This window comes from Cupressus sempervirens, chromosome 9, assembly GCF_028749045.1.
Source record: "Cupressus sempervirens isolate cs-2001-9-10 chromosome 9, ASM2874904v1, whole genome shotgun sequence".
Classification (NCBI taxonomy): domain Eukaryota; kingdom Viridiplantae; phylum Streptophyta; class Pinopsida; order Cupressales; family Cupressaceae; genus Cupressus; species Cupressus sempervirens.
The window spans coordinates 680112034-680133399 of NC_143126.1; the positions used below are offsets into that span (position 1 = coordinate 680112034).

At 34.0% G+C, this 21366-nt stretch overlaps 1 protein-coding gene across 1 annotated transcript in view; it reads right to left on the bottom strand.

The window, feature by feature from the left end:
• The window catches only part of LOC149540559 (putative serine/threonine-protein phosphatase 2A regulatory subunit B'' subunit TON2), a 104816-nt gene that overhangs the window by 63523 nt on the left and 19927 nt on the right, over positions 1-21366 (bottom strand). Inside the window, exons 2-5 of the mRNA XM_089799639.1 lie at positions 13118-13209; positions 12848-12910; positions 12376-12474; positions 11126-11284 (exon numbers count right to left, since the gene is read on the bottom strand). Of these exons, the coding sequence (XP_089655765.1) occupies positions 11126-11284; positions 12376-12474; positions 12848-12910; positions 13118-13209 (413 nt within the window). The remainder of the gene's footprint in view (positions 1-11125; positions 11285-12375; positions 12475-12847; positions 12911-13117; positions 13210-21366) is intronic.

The following is a 21366-nucleotide window of genomic DNA, read 5'->3' on the forward strand; positions in this document are numbered from 1 at the left end:
GGATAGCGAATGGGTAAATGTGTTTAAGCTCAAAATATGTGCTTATATGGTGGGAAAATTCCAAAATGGATTTTTGGTGGTCAAAAGCATGTGCAAACGAAAAACTTTAAGTTATACAAATGAAGGACGAATAAGTAGCAATTGGGTAACATATGAGAGGCATAGCATGCTTTTATAAATGCAATACATGATATTTTATCCAGCAAGCATGTGGAAAATACTTTCAACCATAGGGCAGCCATATGGAGGTTTATGAAATGCATGATGGTGGGATTTATACTTGCATTCGCATGAGGGGAAATAAAGATCCTACCTTTTCCTTAGAACATGAATTTACCCCCGACTGCATATGCAAGTAAGTGAGACTTTGCATATGCAACTTAGAAAAAAAGATGGAAGAATAGGAGAAGCAACTTTACGTATACAAAACAAATTCAAATTTGAAAATGGAAATGATGAGACTTGAATAACAAATATATACAACATAAACCTTAAAAAAATAATAAGGATCAAACCTTTTTCTCAAGAGGCAAGAGAGGACGTCCTTTTTAAACACTTGTGAAAAATCTGAAAGTGCAATCAAAGGGATTTCTTGGATTTAGAAAGATTACAAAATGAAGTGTCAAATAGACTTTGAGTCTTGACTCAGTCCTTGCAAGAGATGCGTCAAAATTTGTAGCTTGCTAAGTGTAGGTAGTTAGAGCAAAAATTTGCATCATTTCAACAACCGTTTTGACCAAGCAATGTGCAACATGCAAAGAAATTGGAAAATGGTGTCCAAAGCACATCAAGTGATTTAAAAGACTTGACGCTAGGAAGAATTGGACACACTTTGAAACTTACCATGATCCAAATGCTTTTTGTTTGGATGGTGCAAATTGCTTAAAAGTAAGGCATTTTTGAGTAAAAATGTGCCCAAGATGGGTTGAGAAATGAATAAAACACTTAACAAACTCCCATTATGAGTAGCCCAATGTGTTTTTTTGGTGATTTTCAGCAAAAAGACCAAGAAATGCTCAAGATAAGAGCATTTGAAGGCTGCAAAATTTGTTTTTGGAGAAAAACGCCAAAGAAAGTGGGGCTTTGAGAGCCAAAAATATGTGTTTTGGGGCTAGAAAATGCCATTTTGGGTGTTTGATAAAAAAGTATCATATTGTGAAGCAAAAAATGCACTTTTTTGTTGTATTTGCATATTTTAAAACAATGTGATGGCTGGAAAAATTGCCACCATGAGCATTTGGTTAATAACTTAGTGCAAAACACACTTTTGGGAGACATTTATATGTTGGAAATACATGTAATTGAGCCCAAAATTACAACTTTGGCTTGAGTGAGGATTTAAGTTCTTAAAAATGTGTTTTTAAGATCCATTTACATGTTAGGATGATATGCAAATGGGTTAAAATTGCCACTTTTCCTTGTTTCACTTTTAAGACTCAAAAACATATTTTAAAACACATGTAATGAGGCCCAAAATCGCCACTTTTGATTAGGCTTTGTCGAAATGGGTTTTCTTTTATCACATCCACATGCAAGTGGATCTAAAATCGCCACTTTTGCCTAAGTGAAAACTCACTTTAGACATGCATTTACATGTTGTAAAACATGAAAATTGATTTAAAATGTCCACTTAAGTGACAATTAGAAAAACTCCACTTAAAGGCAAAGAAACATTTAAAATGAACTTATGCGTGCAACATGTGTAAATGGGTTCAAAATAATCGATTTAATAAGCTTTAAATATGCAAAAGCATATAAAAAACCCATTATACACATTAAAATTTGTTATTGAATTTAAAAAGTGTATTTTAATGATGATAGGACTTATAATTTATTGGAAGTGGGTTTTCATATAGTGCTCTACATGTTGATATATGCAATGAATAATAAAATCCCCACTTAAATGCATTAAAGATGTTTCATGTAATGAAATTTAATATTTAATTATAGTTTTTAGTAAAGTAACATGAAAAATAGACTAATTTCATAAAACATTGAAAACTGTAGTCAAATCAACTTAGAATGAGTTGAAATTTGAAAATGGACGACAAAATCCACTTTAAATATTAAATCTAATTTTATATTATATTTTAACCTATAAAAAGACCACCTTTACAAGGTTTTGATTTGAGATGTGTAATCATCTTAAAAAATCCCACTTTTTCGTTTATAACTTGAGCTAGACAACTCTGATTCGACCTACGTTCGCTTGAAACAAGCTGAATTCCAAGGGCAATTCATCTGAGGCAAAACAAGACTCCAAAAATTATTTACAACATAGAAAAATGAAAGAAAAACATGAAAGTTTGCCAAAAATTGAGTGTTTACACTCAAAGAAGAAAAAATATTACTAGCAAGCAATTTGGGATTCAACTTTGTTGGGTGGATATTTTGCAACTGACAGTTTTGTGAAAATCATATCACAAAATAGGTAGACCAGCCACAGCATGTTAGGCAAAGTCTCTCCTACATTAAAGGGAAGGCTCCCCCTTCTCACCGTTCTTTGGATCAACTCAAAGTAAGCAAGAAGTTGAGAGATTTTGTAAGGGGTGTTACCAATATCCTTTCCTCTTAGCTTTCAGGAAAGAATTCACTTATTCATGAAGTGAGTAATGGGCAAGATGAAACCTCAAACTACACTCCTATTTAAAGTTGTAAACAGTGATACTAATAAACCAATACCAACTCAAAGGCTGATTGAAAGCGTACCAATTGGGCTCTAAGTTCTATTTGTTTAATTTATAAGAAATATCACTACCATTGGGGCAAAAAGACTTCCAGAAGTAGATGATCTCTATTCTATAAGAAAAACCTCTACCATTGGGGCACAAAGACTTCTAGAAGTAGGGAAAGTCTAACTATTTTTCATGAATTTGAGATGGTAACACAATCTATAGTCAAAGCTTCTAGTCTATGTATTACCTAAACCGCTCCCAGTCAAAGCTTTGGCTCCAATTGCTTCTTAATTCACTATGCTCTATAATTGAACACAATAATAACATGAATCAAAGACAATAGGCACAAATTACAGTCAAAGCTTCTAATTTGTTCTATTACAATTGCTTCCTTTATTCACTTTTCTCTCAAATTCGTTCTACACGATCAAAGTTATGCTTGCACAAGTGTGGCAAAGCTTTCTTGCATTCAACAAAAGATGATTTTTACAATGATGGAGGTGCTCCTTATATAGGCAAAGGAGTTGATAAAAGATGCAGAAAAAAGTGGGAGTGATTCAACCAACTTTGACCCGATCTAACTCACAAGACAAATTATTGGATGACTTGTCATTACACATGTAAGTCGTATTACATGTAATTACACATTTTCATGTAATAAATCCTCTTTAATTACAAACATGAAATTAGAAGAAGAAGAAGAACTAAAACAATCCTAGGGATTGTTCCGAAGGGCCTTGTACTTGGTGATGTAATCTCAGATGATAACCATGGTGTTGCGTCTTTTGATAGCCTTTGACTCTCTTTGGTGAATTGTTTGTTGTCATTTGAAAACTTGATGTGATCAAGCTTTTCTCGCTCAAGTTGTCATGAATTCTCCTTTGTAGATTAACACATTTTGGAATCTCTGACACTTTGAAAACCTTTTTGACGGTGTCAGGATGAAAACTCGAAATAACTTTCCATCAACACTTTTAACTCTTTTTTTTGAAGCAAAGTGATTGGCGCATTCCCACATGAACTCAGGTTCTCAAAAAACCATTGCAAAAATGGAGACCAAATGAATTACAGCTTCTTTGATTTGAAACATGCCTTCTTTACTGGATGTCTTCATTGTTTATAGAAATCTTGACATATCTTGACTTGTTGCAACATGAAATTTTCAATGGGATTGAATCCATCATTGGAAGATATGGATTCTAATTGCATGAGAATATTGGCAAAATGGATATCTAAGGAACAGTATATGCGAAGTACTGATTAGATACTGATTAGTATATGCAAATATCATTTTAAAAGTATTATTTACTAGAGCATTTGATTAAAAACTCAAAAATTAAATCATACTATATGGTTAATATAGTCCCTTAAGTGAAAAATCAAAAAGTAACCCAACTTAAAAATATAACGTAAAGTGCTGATTACATACTCATGGAACATATGTAATGAATTGGATGTGATATGGTGAGTACATGTGGAGGGCTAAAATGAGACTTAGGAAGATGGATGGCATGTAAATGTGTACCGGAAAATGATGAGTGCCTTGAGGAATGAAAGCTAGGTGCATGGGAATGTGTGCAAATGATGACTTTAAAAGTGTGATCTTTAGTCAAAAATGGGTTTTCTAGATGTCATCACATGTAAAGTGGAATACATGTAATTGTGAGTTGATGCGAACATGCAATTAGGTAAGGAAGATGGAAATGTGTGTAAATGGGAACAAAGGATGACATTGAATGTAAATGTGGATGGAGGGTGAGATTACATGTAATTGTATGTGGAGAATGAGATGTAGTGTCTCTTGACATCGAAAGTGGAATTACATGTAATTTCTCTTGAAGTGTAATTACATATGAAAGGAATGGATGCAATGTGCCTTGGCATGTAAAGGCATATATGAAATGAAATGATGCACTTGCACGAAGAGATGGAAGGTGACAGGAAGTGAAACATGCCCAAGTTGTTGAAAAAGAACTTGCAATTTCTTCCAAAAGAAGAAAAATGAGAAAGCAAGCAAGCAAACAAGAAAACGAACACAAAAGAAACACGTACCTTCAAACATGTCAACAAGCTAGATACCTCAACATGCAAACTCAAATTTGGACTTTGGCAAAAAACCAAAAGCATAGAAATGAGACTTTTCATCATTTTTAAAGAGAAAAAGCACTTTTCATGGCATCTATATCAACAAATGTGAAACATCAAGCTGAAACATGCATAAAATCAGCAAGATAAGCATGAATTAATTAGCAAAAGGAAAATGTCCACTTGAAAAGTAAAATGCCAAAAATGAAGGAAATGAAGTTCCAACTTTGACAAATTCTCAAACAAACTTGGGCATCCTCAATCTTTCAATGAGGAATTCGAAATGAGCATCCAATGATATGTTTTCTCAATAAGAATGCCCAAAATGTGCCCTAGAATCTCTCCCAACTTCAACGTTTCCAATGAATCCAAGATAATTGGACGTTTTTAGTAAAAAAATTGTTTCAAATCTAACACAAATGATTCGTTTTTGCAAATGGAGGGAAAAAACATGCTTTTAACTAGCAAGAATGTGTATGGAAACTCCAAAACGCCTCTTCTTTGCCCCAAAACGTGATCTAAAACACTCCAAATCTGGACGTTTTCTCAAAAATGTGGGCCCAAAAGGCAATGAAAATCAACTTTTTTGCAAGGAGATTCAACGTTTTTAGCATGAGAATCCATGGAATTGCAGAAATGCCCCTAGAGAAGAAGATTTCAAGAGATCTCATGGAGAAATCTGAGATCTCTATGCAAAAACGTGTTATTGGGAAGCACATGCATGGGTCCATTTTTCCCTTAGAAGCAAAATTGGGTTTTTGGGATGCAAAGACATATGTTATGAGAAAAATGCACTTTAGAGATGCATATACATGTTTTAAAAACATGTCTTAAGCTTCCCTTTTCCCAAACACTCCGTTTGGGTTCATTGACATGTTTTAAAAAACATGCATCCTGGTCAAAAATGGGTTTCGAAGATGCATATGCATGTCTTCTAAGAAAAATGCACCTTTTGGGTGCAATGGCACATTTTAAAATATTCAAACATGACCTCCATAAGGCAAAACACACCTTTTTGGTGTCATTACATTTTAAAATATGTATGCAAGGTAAAACACACCTTTTGGTGCAATGACATGTTTTGCAATTGACCTCTAAGGCAAAATGCACCGTTTTGGTGTCATTGCACATTTTCGTAATATGCATGTCTCACCTTTTTTTATCTAATTGCATGTTTTTGTAAAATGCAATTGCACGTTTCTTATGCATTTACATGCATTTCCATTCAAAATCGCACCTTTTGGGCAATGACATATTTTGAATTAAAATGTGCTTGTAGACATGTTTGCACAAATTAAGTGATGAATTAAGCATGTCAATTTAATTTTTGAATAAATATTACTCAAATGGGACATAAATAATATTTGCACTATATAGTTAATATAGTATATGCAAATATCATTTTAAAAGTATTATTTACTAGAGCATTTGATTAAAAATTCAAAAATTAAATCATACTATATAGTTAATATAGTCCCTTAAGTGAAAAATCAAAAAGTAACCTAACTTAAAAATATAACATAAAGTGCTAATTACATACTCATGGAACATGTGTAATGAATTGGATGTGATATGGTAAGTACATGTGGAGGGCTAAAATGAGACTTTGGAATATGGATGGCATGTAAATGCGTATGGAAAAATGATGAGTGCCTTGAGGAATGAAAGCTAGGTGCATGGGAATGTGTGCAAATGATGACTTTAAAAGTGTGACCTTTAGTCAAAAATGGGTTCTCTAGATGTCATCACATGTAAAGTGGAATACATTTTATTGTGAGTTGATGCGAACATGCAATTAGGTAAGGAAGATGGAAATGTGTGTAAATGGGAACAAAGGATGAGATTGAATGTAAATGTGGATGGAGGGTGAGATTATATACAATCGCATGTGGAGAATGAGATGTAGTGTATCTTGACATGGAAAGTGGAATTACATGTAACTGCTCTTGAAGTGTAATTACATATGAAAGGAATGGATGCAATGTGCCATGGCATGTAAAGGCATATATGGAATGAAATGATGCACTTGCATGAAGAGGTGGAAGGTGAAGTAAAATGAAACATGCCCAATTTGTTGAGAGAGAACTTGCAATTTCTTCCAAAAGAAGAAAAATGAGAATGCAAGCAAGCAAACAAGAAAACAAACACAAAAGAAACATGTACCTTCAAACATGTCAACAAGAAAGATACCTCAACATGCAAACTCAAATTTGGACTTTGGCAAAAAACCAAAAGCATGGAAATGAGACTTTTCATCATTTTTAAAGAAAAAAAGCACTTTTCATAGCATCTATATCAACAAATGTGAAACATCAAGCTGAAACATGCATCAAATCAGCAAGATAAGCATGAATTGATTAGAAAAAGGAAAATGTCCACTTACTTGAAGATCAAAATGCCAAAAATGAAGGAAATGAAGTTCCAACTTTGACAAATTTTCAAACAAACTTGGGCATCTCCAATCTTTCAATGAGGAATTCGAAATGAGCATCCAACGATGCATTTTCTCAATGAGAATGTCCAAAATGTGCCCTAGAATCTCTCCCAACTTCAACTTTTTCAATGAATCCAAGATAATGGGACGTTTTTGGTAAAAAAAATTGTTTCAAATCTGCCACAAATGATTCATTTTTGCAAATGGGGGGAAAAAACGTGCTTTCAAATAGCAAGAATGTGTATGGAAACTCCAAAACACCTCTTCATTGCCCCGAAACGTGATCTAAAAACCTCCAAATATGGACGTTTTCTCAAAAATGTGGGCCCAAAAGGCAATGAAAATCAACATTTTTTGCAAGGAGATTCAACGTTTTTAGCATAAGCATGCATGGAATTGCAAAAATGCCCCTAAAGAAGAAGATTTCAAGAGATTTCATGGAGAAATCTGAGATCTCTATGCAAAAACGTGTTATTGGGAAGTACATGCATGGGTCAATTTTTCCCTTAGAAGCAAAAATGGGTTTTTGGGATGCAAAGACATGTTATGGGCAAAACACACTTTAGAGATGCATATACATGTTTTAAAAACATGTCTTAAGCTTCTCTTTACCCAAACACTCCTTTTGGGTGCATTCACATGTTTTAAAAAACATGCATCATGGTCAAAAATGGTTTTTAAAGATGCATATGCATGTTTTCTAAGCAAAATGCACCTTTTGGGTGCAATGGCACATTTTAAAATATTCAAACATGACCTCCATAAGGCAAAACACACTGTTTTGGTGTCATTACATTTTAAAATATGTATGCAAGGTAAAACACACCTTTTGGTGCAATGACATGTTTTGCAATTGACCTCCAAGGCAAAATGCACCTTTTTGGTGGCATTGCACATTTTCACAATATGCATGTCTCACCTTTTTTATGTAATTGCATGTTTTTGCAAAATGCAATTGCATGTTTCTTATGCATTTCTATTCAAAATCGCACCTTTTGGGTGCAATGACATATTTTGAATTAAAATGTGCTTGTAGAGATGTTTGCACAAATTAAGTGATGAATTAAGCATGTCGATTTAATTTTTGAATAAATATTACTTAATTGAGACATAAATAATATTTACACTATATAGTTAATATAGTATATGCAAATATCATTTTAAAAGTATTATTTACTAGCGAATTTGATTAAAAACTCAAAAATTAAATCATACTATATAGTTAATATAGTCCCTTAAGTGAAAAATCAAAAAGTAACCCAACTTAAAAATATAAAATAAAGTGTACTATAGTTACTTTAAGTGAAAAATCAAAATGATAAAGTAACTTAAAAACGTAACATAAAATGAATTCATATTATATTTTTCAAAAAGTGAATTTTAACTTAAAAATATAACATGATATTTTTAATCCGTATAGTTGCACCTAAAAGGTTCACTTTTTGGGCACTAAATTGGTCATATCTTTTGATTGTCAACTCCGATTAAGTCCTAAGATAGATCAAATTGAATGGAAAATCGAAAGTAACGACTTGAGTAAAACCAAAGGGTCAAAATGCAACAATCACACACTCGAAAATGAGAAAAAGGATGTTAAAGGCTTCAAAAATCAAGTATAGGCTCAACAAACAAAAAAACTAAAAAGACTTAACGAAAACCTTCAGTAAGAGGAATCATTATATCAATTGGGGTTGATTGATTGTCAATATTAACCAATTAGACAATGAGCTAAACTCAAAGAAATGAGAAACTATGTTGAAAAGTTTCATAGTGGTACCTAAATTTTGTGGTGACAAAAAGCAAGACAACAAACTCAATGGAAACTTTCAAAAGAACACATAGATAGAGCAATACAAAGTACAATTCAAGGATAAAAAATTGTCTTTATGTTACTTTATCAATACATTAAAACTAAGAGGATGCACCATCAAATCCATAAGAAATAATTGCATAGGGTTGCCCCAATTTTGTGAAGTCAAAATTGAGGACAACAGACATAAACTAGGTCATTGGCCTCTTGTTGATGGTAGGAGTGCCTTATGTGGTGAGCTAGATATTTCAAAGTAATTAATTTATATTTACATTTAATCTTCAAATCTCATCCATTTGATGAGATTTGGTAGAAAATGTTGATTTGAAAATCATTTATGTACCCCATAGAAGCTTGCACTAGGTGGGTGGATTCATTGACAAGATTGCACTCAATAGAGTCCAAGTTCATTCATGCTTCCTTACATTCAAAGTTAGAAGTAGCAGTAGAAGTTAAGTTTAAGTTAGGTTCATGAGTTGAAATCCCAAAATGCCATATTTTCAGTAGACATAATGAAGCCAAATTTGTACAAGTAAATTTTCATGTCTTGGTGAACAACGTAAGTCCCCTTGGTGATCCATCAAATTACATTATTTCACTGAGAAAGTATCCATAAGAGAAGGATACTTAAAGTCACCTTGTGATCTTACTTTGCAAGATTAGCATAAGTGGTAATGTTATTCAAGAGAGGATTGAGTATTTAGTGTTTCACTTTGAAACATTGAATGTTTAATTCTACATGTTGTAGTGGAGTAAAAATCACATCAACAAGAAGGAAGAAGAAAATAAGAAGAGGATGTGTGTATCTTGAATGGGATATGTACCAATTTGAAAAGTAGTAAAGAAAGATTTGATTAGCAAGGGATAGGTGAAGATTAAAAAAGGAGTAAGAGGGGCAATAGTTGTTGCCAAACAGATGTATCTTTTCATAACCAAAGAGTGTGACCCTTTCATAAAGGTATTAAAAAATGAGCACAACTCCCTACACTCAAAGAAAATATTAAGGATGAGAAGGTTACATTTTAAGAAGAAAAAACAACTAGGAGAATAATTTAAAATTCTCAAAGGCAACAATGAAAAGTAGTACTAATACCTCGCAATATATGTGAGTCTTGCGGTGGAATGAACCGTGCTACATTATACAAAGGCAAGGGGTAAGTCCTGCGATGGAATGGATCGTGCTACAACATACAAGGGAAAGAGTCCTTTGTTGGAATGGGCATGACATACATCATACAAAGGCAAGGGAATAAGGCCTGCAGCAGAATGAGATATGCTACATCACACAAAGGAAAGAGTCATGCGGTTGAATGGGCATGAGCTACATCATACAAAGGCAAGGGAATAAGGCCTGCGGTGGAATGGGCATGAGTTGCATCATGAAAAGGACCTATTTGTCAAGGATGGTCCGTATGGAAGAATTATTGTGAGAATCTATAATCATGTATGCAAATTATATTACACAAACGATATCACCAGTTTGCATATACTTGTTCCTTATTTATTGATTGCAAGTACTAAATCAAGTTTTATGTTGTTAAAATGCATTTAAAATGGTCAAGTTTATTTCTAACCATCTTGCAAATCTTCTTTTAATGAAATTTTTGATTCTAGGGAAAATATTACGACAATCCAAAAAGAGGACAGTACAATCCTGCAGAATTGGATTCAAATTCATAGATTTGCTAACCTCATAAATAATTCTAGGGATGCCTTCCACACTATAAAACATTTGAGGCTTAGAGGAAAACCATTTCAAATTACTATTTTACAAGATTGTTAATAAGTATTAAGCACAATGAAAACAAATCCATCCCTTAGAGTTCAGACTTTGACTGTAAAATAATGCCTTAATGTGTCTTAAGAAAACCAATGAAAACTAAAGGAGGACATCCTCATATGACATTTTGGATATATCACTATGATGAAAGAATAATCAAATCAAATAATTAACCAGTTGAGAATAGCAAATACATGGACATTCCTAGCCTATATTATTTGATATATTTAAATATATGCAAGTGTTACATATCTAATTATTTATTAGTGGTAGCTATTTTCATCCAGAATATATGTTTTGCTACTGCTATTATTAGCAGAGAAGATCAGAATATTGCATACCGTGTGCATAACATAAAGGTAAAATGGAAAGATAGCTATCCTCCCATACTCATCCTTCTCAAACTTCATGAAATTTGATGGACAGAAAAAATGCTGACATTTTGAACCAATTCGATCTACACAAACAGATGCTATGTGGTAAAAATCTTCATAGTTCATCTGCATGCAAACAAAAAACAGAAAAGGATACCTTTAACTTCAACTAACATTTTTCCTTTAAAACTATATGTGGCAAAACCATATTCACTAGAAGCCACACTCTCTTCCAACTTGTTTGCAGTATAATTAGAAAATGTATATATCAAGCAATCACACTACTGACAAATGAATGATAAGGAATGCATGCTACCAACAGTTCTATGTGCAACCAAAATAAAGTGATGTACATGCAGACATCAAATTAAATCTTAGTTTCATAGAAGTTATTAATGGCTTAATCACTCTCATAGCCAGAACATGATGAGCTAATACAAGGTCACATATATAGCAATTGTGTTTCTATACAATAGACCCACAACCATCAGCTGGAATGGTAATCTACTGAAAACTTAGGATTAAGGGAAAAAACCAGTCTGGCATAATCAAGAGAAGCACAGATGCAACAACAGAAGTACAGATGCATCATCAATTCTTTCCATGTTGCAATTGAATAAAACTCAACCCATTGTTTCTTGTTCTAATGTGGTTTCTAAATGTATCCACAATAGCATGGCTTCAGGAAAAAAAATCAAAACACTTTATGGGAACGAATATGTGAGCACTGCATTGTTTTATTTCCCAACAATATTTTCCATAATGAATCCTATATGTTCCTTAGATGAGTTGTCCTAATTTGCAGTTTATCAATATTTTTCTTCATGTAGTTTCTATTAAATCTTGAAGCCGATGAAGAGAACTGAATACCCTTGCAACCTCAACTTGTATTCTAAATCTAAAATGCAACTTCACTAGAGAAGCCAGAGAAACCAGAGAAGCCAGATCTTTCATTACTAGTAACTATATAATAAGGCAATACGACCTATTTCTCGATTATCGTGTGCTGTGAAGAATTAGATAATTAAGCGAATGTCTGACCATGGATATGCCAATTAGATATGAAGTAATTGACAAAATCTTAAAACTAATGCACAAAAAACAGATTCAAACCCACTTCTATAACATATGTGAAATTTAAACTTAATTAAAAAAATACTTTCTCATTCTAACTAGAAAAATAGGTCTTACATGAAAAAGAACCAACGCAATCAAACCTTTTCAGCATCAGTTGAATCATCAATGACACAGTTTTCTTGCAAGCATACCCACATGGTGTCTAGATCATCTGCATTCAATAGTAAATCTGATTGCTTCTGCAAATAAGACATTAAGAATGTGGGTGAATAAAACCAACAGTATTTTACATTATATGATAAAATGAAGGTTTGTATTTTCTAACTTAATTTTGAACCATGAGAATATGCATTTAATCCATTCTAGAATAATCCCTAATATGCATAAATATCCATTCAAAATCATTTTGCAATGATTATATTCATATCACATATACTATTTACTTATAACCACTGCTACCTTTTACAAATAGCATCATAAAACCTTCTCAAATGTGATCAATCATGGGCATTCATATAAATGTCACCATTTTAGTAAATCCTCCTGGAAATGCTAATAAAGTTCAAAACTGAACATGACCAGAGATGGTATATAGAGAAGTCAGGATAATACCTTCAAAAATCTGGTCTTCGCCAGCCTTTGGACCCTAGATACAATAGATCCCTGAGAAGGTTTCTGCAATTATTGAAAACCCAAAGCCATGACCAAGTAGCTTTTACAAGTACAACATAGTAAGAAATATGAAATCTAGTTCAAAGTAATGGACAAGGCATCAAAAGGTAGTCAAAGTAGGAGACTCAAAAAACTACACAATAAAGTGACTTCACAAGCATATAGCAACTACCCTGTGATGCACAAGTATCAGAGACTTATTATGCTTGCCTTTCTGTAGAAGCTTGGAATTGTCCTAGTATTTGCAGTCCTTTGTTGCCGCTCTTTGAAAAGTTCAAGAAGAATCCTTTTTGTTTCCAGTTCTACCAAAACACAAGCACCATTCCCATCCAGGGTTAGAGACTTTTGACAAAAACCTATCCATACAAAAATAGAATGACTGAGATTGCATTTATATCTTCAAATTACTTTTTAGAAAAAGCTAACCATGAGTAGAACAAGGGAAGCTTTAAATACTGCAGAAAACTTCTGTTTGCCCTGAGAAAAATGAAGTTTTTCTTAATTTCTAATTTGGTCCACAATATGTAGAAATAAACTCTTATGTTTTCACCTTATCTTTGGATGAATCCTATCATGTGCTAGTCTAGTCCATACATAACAAAATTCACGGTCATGTAATAATACGTTCACCAAAATTCTGGGGGTTTATTCCTTAAAAACAGTAGTAATATTTTTGAAGAGTTTTAAACGGTTTGTCAAGCACTTTAGCCTGTGTTTTAGAAAGGTCTGTGCACATATCTGCTAATAAGCTCCGAATTCTAATAAAAGAAAAAAATGAAATGTGACTAACACATATTACAAACTTAAGAATAAGAAAGACATGACATGTACAACACATACATGCTTAACTAGAACACATAACTTACCATTTACAATATCTGCTTGTGAATACAGCCATACTAGATGTCTTTCAAACAAATTGTTGGTTGATGCAATAGGAGAGAGTGGGGGAAAATAGGTCATTAAATCTTCAATAGCCTGATACTTAAAGCATAATTGTCATTTGACATAATTGGAATAGATTGTATTAGACTGAATACTCACCAATTGATATTCGTCTTTTATAGTATTGAATGGATTGCATTATAGGAATAGATTGTATTAGACTGAATACTCACCAATTGATACTCCAATCTATGAGAATGCTAAGATGTAACAAGTTTCTTAGATGCCAAGATCAATGGTTTCCCTCAAGGTTTTTTCAGATCCACGCCCTTAAGCCTTTCTTGGAACTTGTCCACAAGGCACTCAGAGTCATTGATCCCTACCCTATCTTGGAAATGACCGATTGGTTGCATTTACGAAGACCTCTCCCTGAATACATCTTTGCACTTCTCTTACAGACTTAATAATAACAGGTCTTAAGCATGTACACATATATTTGATTATAATGATGTCTTGTTATCAATGTTTATTAAATTTATTAAGATGGCATAATCAGAAAGACATTCAGCACATTCCAATTATTTATTTACAATATGTGTCTTCTTCCACGACGCTTCTGTTGTGTGTATGTGTGTAAGTATAATTGTTGTCTCCTGAGAATAATATCCCATTGATTATTATCCTCCAATTTACTCCTGCGATGAATTCTTAGATGTTATCTACTGTTTTTTTCCTCATATTCCTCCGTTACAGTATATATTCCCCCATTGATTGAGTTTGAACTTAGCTTTTATATCTTCAAAACCAAGAGGTGGTAACTTTTGGACTTGAAAAGTCATTTCCTTTCATTATATTTGTTCTTTCATTAATTATTTATATTATAATAGGTTACTATTCTTTATTTTTATATTCTAATTTTATTATGATTAAATCCTATTTTCAAATAAGGGACATCACAGTTCTACCCTGCCCAAAATTGTTTTTCCTCAAGCAATGTTAATTTTACACAAATCTTTTGTGAGTAATTGCACAACTCTGTTATCAATCTATAAATTCATACATTTGAGTCTTATTATTCTAGATTAATTAAATATAGAATCACATCCATTTGAAAGTATCAAATGTATGAATATATCAAAACACAAAGCATAATGAAGAATATACTTTTAAGCATGAAGACATGAAGCTTATACGAAAAATACACTTTAATGTATGAAGACACGAAGAATACACAAAGTATACACGTTATACACACCTTGTTAGATTTCTCCCTATTGAAATAAATGTAACTTTCTATCCATAACATTTATAATTTGTTTCTTTACTTCAATATTTTCTCAAGTACACATGTATGTATTTCTAGATTCCTTTTTATCTACTAGAATGATTCATTGTTTCTTCCTTTTACCCTACATGATGGAAGGATCATGCTTTGATACCTTTTGTAATGTCCCCAAGTTAGTTCAACTAGTTTATGCATAAATATACTTGAATTGAATTCTTTAAATTAACTCAATCCATGCTATAAAGATAATAATTGTATGTAAATCAATAATACACTATATGCGATGCTATCCTTATTATTAGGTAGAAGGTTTTTCAAATCCAAGCCCTTAAGCCTTTCTTGGAACTTGTCTACAAGGTGCTTGAGGTTGCTGATCCCTACCCTATCTTGGAAATGACTGACCGGATGGATTTACAGAGGCCTCTCCCTAAATACATCTTTGTACTTCTCTTACAAGCTTAATAATAACAGATCTTGAGCATGCATATATATATTTTTAATTATAATGATGGCTTGTTATCAATGTTTATTAAATTTACTAGGAAGGCATAATTAGAAAGACTTTCAGCACATACTAATTATTTATGATCTGTCATGTCCCCTTTCTAGAGTGGACATCAAAGATGATAGAGTTGGCCTATCATTAGAGTCTCGTAGGTTGGAAGTGGTGTTTAGGGACTCAATCAGGGTAAATAGTGTTTGGATCTAGAGTTTCAGACAGTAGGAGAGCAGTTGAGAGCAGTTCCTTAATTGTAGGAGTTTCCTACATTTTAGAAGGTGGAGATGGGTTACATTCTTGAGTCTCTATGAGATCATTCTATGGTTTCAGTTTCGGGAGATTCGGAAACATTCCTACTTTTTAGGAGTATCCCTAATTTTGAGGGATGAGACTGTCAGTTATTTCAAATTATTCAACATCAGTCACAAGAGGTGATGAGTTCAGTTTCACCTTGTAGAGGGTTTTGGCTATCGGTTCGCTATTTGGGAAATATTTTAATATATTTAAATATTCTCCTAAGTTGGCATTTTCATAATTTAAATAAGGCCAAGTTATAGCCATTTTGGAGTGATGAGGGGTTTTTTTGCCTCATTTGGGTGAATATCCTTTGGTGTAATAGCTCTTTGGAAAGGTCTTGAACTTTTCTAAATATTTCTCTTTTGATTTAGGTCATTTTGGTGAACGGATTTCTTTCTATTGGGAAAAAGGTCATTTCCTAGATACTTGACCACTTTAAAAATGAAAAATATATTATTATGTAACCCGACGCCAGATGGGGACACTTTTAGGGTTCGAGCTAAGTTTGGTAGGTTATAAGGAGGTAAAGACAAAGTTCGAAGGCATTATTGACATATTACATCTTGGATTTGTGTTTTGGGCTCTGATTGAGCTTTCAGCATTTGGGACGCCAAACCCTTTTGCTTTGCCTGTTTGGGACGTAGCTCCGAAAACAGTGGTCTGGATTCTTGCAATCAGAAGCATCTTGGAGATTGTGAATTGTTTCTTCTGGGGAATGTAGTACTGAGTCAGAGTTTTAGCTGGGGTTTGGGTATTTTACCCACGTGTGGACACTTTGCAGTTGTACAGCCACGCCTGGCAGCCATCTACTTTTTCACGTACAGCATTTGAGAACTGGATTCTGGCCGTAGCTTCCTTCTGGGCTCATATTTCACCTTCACGCCTTTAGGTTGGCTTTATTCTTGGCTGTAATCATCTGGATATTATTGTAAATCTTTATCTGGTTACATATTAGGCGTATATTCAAAAAAATCTGCTTGAAGCGACTTTTCTTTAAATGTATTTGGAATACATTCTCAGAACTGGTTCATGTTATTGTACTTCTATTATTACTTATTGAAAAATCATCAAAAATATAAAAAAATCAAACCCTTCTACAACTTTTGTCTAGCTCTACAAGAAAATTTTAATAAACAAGGAAAACAAATTTAAAAATATAAAATTATAGAAAATCAGCGGAAGAGATCCATCAGGGATCTTTCAGTGGTATCAGAGCCTAGAACCTGCCAGCCTGTTAGAAAAGAAATTAGTTCAGTTACAGGCCAATACCATGGCTGGAAATAAAAATGGGTGCTCTAAGGTTTCATCTTTGTTAACAAGCACAAGTAAGATGCCTCTTGCCAAGACATTCAATGTTGCAGTTATGAGTAGCTACCATAAGTATTGTTCTCTTCCTAAAGAGATACGCAACCTCCTTTCCTTTACAGAATTTATGGGTGTACCTAAAGCAGATGATAACTAGGTATCTACAAGCTCCTTTTAGCAGCAAAAAGAGAAAGAAATATTAAATAATAATAAAGAAGCCATTGGTCACAAATTGGAAGAGATTACAATCAGACCATTAGAGATGTTGGAAATGTGACACCAAGGTGTGAGGCCTATTCTGAAATTTGCAACAGTAGTTCAAATCATGAGGCAACATTTATTTCAAATGGAGGTAATGATGTTGATGATGGTATTCAACTTAAAAATGGGATGACAAGTTTAGTATGCAAGCAGTTTGATTTTGAATCTCATAGAAGCCAAGTTGAAGACTTCTTTGAGCCACTTGTATCTAAGCATGTGAGGAATCAAGATGGGGTGTTGTTTGATGATTGGAATGGAAGCATGGAGGAGGCTCCCACAACTCTGATTTGGGGCAGCGATAGCTTACACCCTCCTCCTTGTAATATGGTAACTCTTTCACTTGGAAATAGTCATGAAGGCCCATATGCAAGTGGTGGCCATGAGGCTTTCTATGATAATACACTTAAAGGGGTCAAAAATATAACTAGAACACATCATAATAATTCTGAAGTTCATAACATCAGTGACACAACTTCGTTACCTCAAGACGTAGCATCCTTTGGTCAAGAATAGAACAATGAATTGTATTCTATATTTGAGGGTACGCATGGTGCAAGCATGGGGCGTGATGATGGGAATGGTACAAGTCATCATAAGCCTGATTTTGTGTACTTTGGGGTAGATGATATAAAACATTGTCAAAGGTTGAATAAATATTGGTTAGATAGAGCTATGCAAGCAAAGATACTTGCTGCCCAAGCAAGACAACGTCTCCAAAGAGTCAAAGAATGCCATAATCAGATAGATGATGCAAGGAAACAAAGGGAATCATCCATTAGAACTTTATTTCTTCCAACAGAAGAAGAGGCCAGCATTAATTTGGATGGAACAGCAAGTAATACAAAGGGTCAGGATTATTTTGGTGAGTTTGCACAAGAGAGTAATCCAAACATAGGTATTTCAGAGGCATTGCTGATGAGACTTACATGTCATGATGAGTCTGATTTCTTAGACCATACCCTAGAAATAAGAGTAGTGTGTACTCATAGTAACATTGAATCCCAAGATCGTGATTCGATTCTATGTGCAAACACATGGGGAGCTGATGAGAGTGAGCATAGTGTGTTGACAACAGTTTCATCATTGACAGAGGAGGTGGTCTCAGAGGTACAAAGTTGCAGTACTATAAATGAGGATACATGCATTAGTGAGTGCATACTGGATACTCCTTACAACAATGTACATGACTCCGACACAGTATCCTACCATAGCGCAGATTCAGAGGTAGTACACATGCTTGAGAACTATCATTTTCACTCCTCATCGCTTGATTAGACAACTCAGGGTTGATGACAGGAGGGTAGACATAGTGGTTGAGCACTTTGATGTCACTCGACAAATGTTATCTACACTCAATTGGAGTGCTCTTATGACTGATGAGTAGGTTAGTGGAGGATTTTCCATGGTAGATTTTCATGCTCTTCATAAGGCTATGGGGATATTGAAGCAGGATTTATACTATCCATGTTATGATAGTGTGCTCTTATCTTCAAAGGATAAAGTTATTAACTGTAGGCACCTAACTCAACAGTTTGGGAGGATTGGTTGGTGGGACCAAAAAATGATCCAGCACTATGTCAAGTAGTTTCCGACATGGGCTATCACATCTATATCACAAAGACTTCACCTGGGATCATGGTTACAGGATGATGTGGGTATTAGCAGATATGATGCTTTGGACTATTATTACTTTCGTGGTGGTATCACAGTGGTTGCAGAGAGATATGGCATGATAGAGGTTTCCAGTTATCCCTGTTTATACTTGATGGATGGGTGCTAGTTCAAATGGTGTTGGAATCCAAGTGCTGTTTTGTTTGACGCCTTGTCTCACAGAGATTCTAGTATGTTACCACCTTGGTTGTGGGAACACTCTCATCTAGTGTGGGATCCTGGTATTGTCCTATGCAATGCATTTGATTGGGCAATCCTTGATGTGTTGCTTCATATCACACACCCAGGAGTGTATATCAGAGTGGCGCAATAGGAGTTTGTTCATTGCTTGTGGACAAGCAATCTCTGGGAAGGGAGGATTGTCATGTCCTCTTTCTAAAGTGGACATCAGAGATGATAGAGTTGGCCTATCATTAGAGTCTCGTAGGCTGGAAGTGGTGTTTAGGGACTCAGTTAGGGTACACAGTGTTCAGATCTGGAGTTTCAGGCAATAGGAGAGCAGTTGAGAGCAGTTCCTTAATTGTAGGAGGAGTTCCCTACATTTTAGAAGGTGGAGATGGGTTACTTTCTTGAGTCTCTACAAGATCATTCTATGGTTTCAGTTTTGGGAGATTCGGAGACATTCCTATTTTTTAGGAGTATCCCTAATTTTGAGGGATGAAACTGTCAATTATTTCAGATTATTCAGCATCAATCACAGGAGGTGACGAGTTCAATTTCACCTTGTAGAGGTGTTTTGGCTATCAATTCGCTATTTGGAAAATATTTTAATATATTTAAATATCCTCCTAAGTTAGCATTTTAATAATTTAAATAAGGCTAAATTATAGCCATTTTGGAGTAATAAGGGTTTTTTGGCCTCATCTGGGTGAATATCCCTTGGTGTAATAGCTCATTGGAAAGGTCTTGAACTTTTTTAAATATTTCTCATTTGACTCAGAGCATTTCGGTGAATGGATTTCTTTCTATTGGGAAAAAGGTCATTTTCTAGATACTTGACCACTTTAGAAATGAGAAATATATTATTTTATAGCCCAACGCCACATGGGGACACTTTTAGGGTTCGAGCTAAGTTTGGTGGGTTATAAAGAGGTAAAGACAAAGTTCGAAGGCATTATTGACATATTACATCTTGGATTTGTGTTTTGGGCTCTGATTGAGCTTTTAGCATTTGGGATGCCAAACCCACTTGCTTTGCCTATTTGGGACATAGCCTCCAAAACAGTGGTCTGGATTCTTGCAATCAGAAGTATCTCGAAGATTGTGCATTGTTTCTTTTGGGGAACGCAGTACTAAGTCAGAGTTTTAGCTGGGGTTTGGGTATTTTACCCACGTGTGGGCACTTTGCAGCTATACGGCCGTGCCTGGCAGCCATCTACTTTTCCATGTACAGCATTTGAGAGCTGGATTCTAGTCGTAGCTTCCTTTTGGACTCATATTTCACCTTCACGCCTTCAGGTTGGCTTTATTCTTGGTTGTAATTATCTGGATATTATTGTAAATCTTCATCTGGTTGCATATTAGGCGTATATTCAAAAAAATCTGCTTGAAGCAACTTTGCTTTAAATGTATTTGGAATACATTCTCAGATTTAGTTCATGTTATTGTACTTCTATTATTACTTATTGAAAAATCATCAAAAATATAAAACAATCAAACCCTTCTACAACTTCTGTCTAGCTCTGCAAGAAAATTTTAATAAATAGGGAAAACAAATTTAAAAATAAAAAATTACAGCAAATCAGCGGAAGAGATCCATTAGGGATCTTTCATAATCTTTCTTTCTTCCAAAATGCCTCTATTGTGTGTATAAGTAGTGTTGATGTCTACCGAGAATAATATCCTACTAATTACTATCCTCCAATTTACTCCTGTCATGAATTTCTAGATGTTATTCTACTGCTTTTTTCTCATATTCCTCCATTATATTATATATTTCCCCATTGATTGAGTTTAAACTTAGCCTTCATATCTTCAAAACCAAGAGGTGACAGATTTTGGAATTGAAAAGTCATTTCCTTTCATTATATTTAGTTCTTTCAATAATTATATTATATTATAATTGGTTACTATTCTTTATTTTTATATTCTAATTTTAATATTATTCAATTCTATTTTCAAATAGGAAACATCACTATTTTTTACAAAGATTTTGCTAAATTATTGAAGTGTTTTGAATTTTTTTTCAAAAATGTTGACGAGTTGTTTAATTGTTATTTGCTGGGTTTTGTTGATCATTCAACTCTCTTGGAACAC